This window comes from Polyergus mexicanus, unplaced genomic scaffold (assembly GCF_030449975.1).
Source record: "Polyergus mexicanus isolate NDT 795.1 unplaced genomic scaffold, iyPolMexi1.0 SCAF_10, whole genome shotgun sequence".
In the NCBI taxonomy this organism is placed as follows: Eukaryota; Metazoa; Arthropoda; class Insecta; order Hymenoptera; family Formicidae; genus Polyergus; species Polyergus mexicanus.
Window position 1 is genome coordinate 4,789,436 of NW_027223330.1, and position 3,991 is coordinate 4,793,426.

The following is a 3,991-nucleotide window of genomic DNA, read 5'->3' on the forward strand; positions in this document are numbered from 1 at the left end:
CGAGCATAGATATACATACAGAATGTATTTCTTTCATATGTAATATACATACATATACTATACATATAAGTGTGAATGTGTGTGTATGTATGTGTGTGTATGTGTGTAAAAACATTAATATTTTAATTTTTTTTCCAGCGCATTAGTAATGCGGTGCGGCGGGCGGTATTCCGAGAGAGACGAAGGCAGAGAAACGCCGGCATGCCGCCAACGTCAACAGGGTACATGCCGGCACCCCTGTCATCCGGATACGTGCCTACGCAGCCTACACCATTCGGATACATGCCCGCGACGCCTGCACTGTTCGGATACATGCCCGCGACGCCTGCATCATCCGGATACGTGCCTGCGCCGCCTGTGCCATCCGGATATGTGCCTGCGCAGCCTGTGCCATCCGGATATGTGCCTGCGCAGCCTGTGCCATCCGGATATGTGCCTGCGCAGCCTGCACCATTCGGGTACATGCCCGCGACGCCTGCACCATTCGGATACATGCCCGCGACGCCTGCATCGTCCGGATACGTGCCTGCGCCATACGCGCCATCCGCACCATCGGGATACATGCGTTTTTTTTAAAGTACACACACACAGGCACACACACACACACATACACACACACGCACACAATGTATAAAAAAAAAATAAAAATTTGTATTTCTAATTAAATTTGTTTAGTACAACTTCACTATCCTTGTTCCTAATTCTTATTCTTATCCTTGTTCCTAATTAATTAAAATATTATAATTCATAAATATATAAATATAAGTAATCTCTCTGTCTGTCTGTCTGTCTGTCTGTCTGTCTGTCTCTCTCTCTCTCTCTCCCCCCCCTCTCTCCCTGCTCGTTCTTTATTGTTTTCTTTCATCCCCATTATTATATTCTTATATTTCTTCGACTTTTATTCTTTCTATTCTCGTCTTCCTACATAATAATACATTAATTTATTCGTCTTTATTTTATACAACATAAATGAGATATTGTGTATGTCATAAATAGAAAAAGTATTTAATTATGTGTATTTTTGTATGTACATGTGTTGTATTTAACTATAGTTAAATAGAAAAAGAAAATAACTTGTGTATCTCATTTATGATGTATCAAATAAACATAAATAAATGAATTTATTTATTTTCATATAGAGAGACGAGAATAGAAAGAATAAAAGTTGAGCAAATAAAAGTATATAATAATGAGAATAAAAAAATACAATAATGAACGAGCAGAAAGAAAGAAAGAGAGAGAGAGAAAGAGAGAGAGAGAGAAGCGCGAGTGAACGCGTAAGTGAATATGCGAGGAGCATGAAGCTAAGCGATACGTAGTACATAGCGAGCGAGCGATTAGAAAGAGACAGAGCGTATGATCGAGAGAAAAAAGATACTGCAATAATGTTACTGCTTACATACATATTACTCTCACGCATGAAAGAGACAAAGGTAGTACGATTATGTCTGTCCTTGTCATGTAAGATTGCAGCTCCGTCTATCGCGACATCACGCAACTAATCTACTGCTCTGATTTACTCTTGAGTCTCGATCTCGCACACACACATATACACGAAAGTGTAGCATCGTAGAATCTTTTTTATAAAGCTTCTAAATTCACTTCTCTAAGTTCACTTATACTCTTTGATAAAATGCCGAGTGCGGAGTTCACTGATTAAGCACGTACAGATTACAAATTTGTTATATTAAGTAAATGTTGACGGCAGAAGCCGATAACAAAACTGTAATTTTCTCGGTTTTTTTAACTTTTCATATGAAATGTTGAACTCCGCACTCCGTTATTTTGTGTACCTTAATTGTGGAAAAGGATTTGTTGATATCTATAATCAACAAAAAGATTTTGCAATCCTACTAATATTCGCATTCTGTCGGTAATCCGGCATCCTCTTAATCTTATCGAGCGGGCGGATAAGAATATCGATCGTTGGCTAGTCCGTATTCCATGCACAGTTCTAAGGCTCTTATAAAACTCTTATAATGCTACGGTGAATAAAATATTATTTCTTATATTCCTAGCTTCTTATTGCTAAATGCATTATTAATAATGGAGAACGCCACGTTATATAGGATTCGTGAGCGCGTAGTATAGAGTATATAAATGCGTACGAAGATTCTTAATGCTATTAAATAAAAGATATAAAATAATGTAAAGTTAAATGTTATGGTGTGTATATAAATGTATGTGTACTTAAAATTATTATATTATAGCATGTACCAATGTCTCATTTTGCTATGTTCATACGGGACACGCATTTGTTAGTTAATAACGTTACATTTGCATTGTTCATTCTTTCATTCTTTTCGTGTGTAGTTTCTTATTGAATTTAATGCTTTAGAAGTTAGTTTCGTTTATTAAAAGTTATTGTCTTCTAAAAGATCTTTTGTATATTCGTATATATATATATATGTATACCGGGTGTTAAATTTCAAACGTAACAGGTGGAATATCTCGTAAACAATGCATTTTAGAAAAAAATGTTTCCTACCAAAGTTGTAGGGTTTCGAGGGGGACATAACATAGTAATATTCATATGACCTTGGGCGGCGTCTCCAAGATCAAGTGGAGGTAAGAATAAATTTTTTAAATGGAAACCTATATTTTTTATTATAACATCTTTTTCTACTAATTAACTTGAACAACTTTTATCTGAAGCATTTTTTTATTTACCTAATATTTTTTAAGATATTCAAGAAAAACTTGGTAATTCTTTCAACATGTTTTTCTATGTAAAAATTCTGTCTTTTTTATTTAAAGATTTATTAATAAAGCATTTTTTCTTTTCTGAATCTTTTCCTTCTGTCATTTGACTTTCAAGCAGATGTATTGTAGTCGATCAGAAAAAACACATAACAGATAGACTGAGCACTCAGTGTGTTTACATTTTTTGTTGTATCGTCAGCGCCAATGCACGGACTTTCATATTTACGGAAGAAGGTGGGAATGTGTAACTTTTTAAATCAGTTACAGTAGTGCGACTAATGTGGTCATTAGAGTAAATTGTGTTTCCATTTTCTATTCTTTTTTCACTTGCCGTTATGGTGCGTTATACTGATGTGGAATATCGTGACATGCTTTTAATTTATGGTGAATGTAGACGAAATGCTAGAGAAGCTGCTAGAGTTTACCGTCAAAGATACTATAATAGGCTCCATTATCCATCTCCCATGGTCTTCATTCGTGTATTTTATCGTTCAGGAGAGCACGGAACTTTTGCCGCTCACCGCAATATAAATCGGCCTCGTCCAGTTTGTAATGAGGGAATGACAATAAACGTTTTAGCAGCAATTACTGTGAACCCTCATTACAGTACACGACAATTGTCACGGGAACTTGGAACATCCAACGTAAATGTTTGGAATATTTTGTGTCGTCAACACCAACATCCATATCATATCCACTTACACCAAGCATTAACGCAGGAAGATTATAATAGAAGATTAGAATTTTGCCGATGGGCCTTACAGCGCTATGAAGAAGATGAAATGTTCTTTTCTAAAATATTGTGGAGCGATGAAGCTACATTTCATAACAGTGGCCATGTGAATCGTCATAATCTTCATTATTGGAGCGACCAAAATCCTAGATGGTTAAGACAAATTGATCATCAACATGTATGGTCGTTGAATGTGTGGTGTGCCATTATTGGTGACACAATTATCGGCCCATTTTTCTTCGATAATATCGTTAACGGACGAATTTTTTTGAACTTTCTGGTTGAGGAACTACCTCCTCTTCTGGAAGATTTGCCTCTAAACCTTCGACAGAACATGTGGATGCAACTTGACGGAGCACCTTGCCACTTTAGTGTAATCGTCAGACAACACATAAATGTTATTTTTCCTGACCGATGGATAGGTCGGGGAGGTCCAGTGTCTTGGCCTCCCAGATCACCTGATCTGACTTGCCTAGATTCTCTCCAGTGCAGGCCTGATTCCGCACGTTGAGAACGCGAATGTAACACAGACATCAGTGTTTAAATATCTTTATA

The 3,991-nt window shown here is 36.7% G+C and overlaps 1 protein-coding gene across 1 annotated transcript; it reads left to right on the plus strand.

The window, feature by feature from the left end:
- The first annotated feature begins 225 nt into the window (after nt 1-225).
- Nucleotides 226-576, plus strand: LOC138936998 (uncharacterized). The gene has a single exon (XM_070302840.1). The coding sequence runs from the start codon at nt 226-228 to the stop codon at nt 574-576; it is 351 nt and encodes a 116-aa protein (XP_070158941.1).
- The last annotated feature ends 3,415 nt before the right edge of the window (nt 577-3,991 follow it).

Bases quoted from the DNA above. Each gene is read 5' to 3' on its own strand.
- LOC138936998 (XM_070302840.1), top strand. From the start codon at position 226: ATGCCGGCACCCCTGTCATCCGGATACGTGCCTACGCAGCCTACACCA.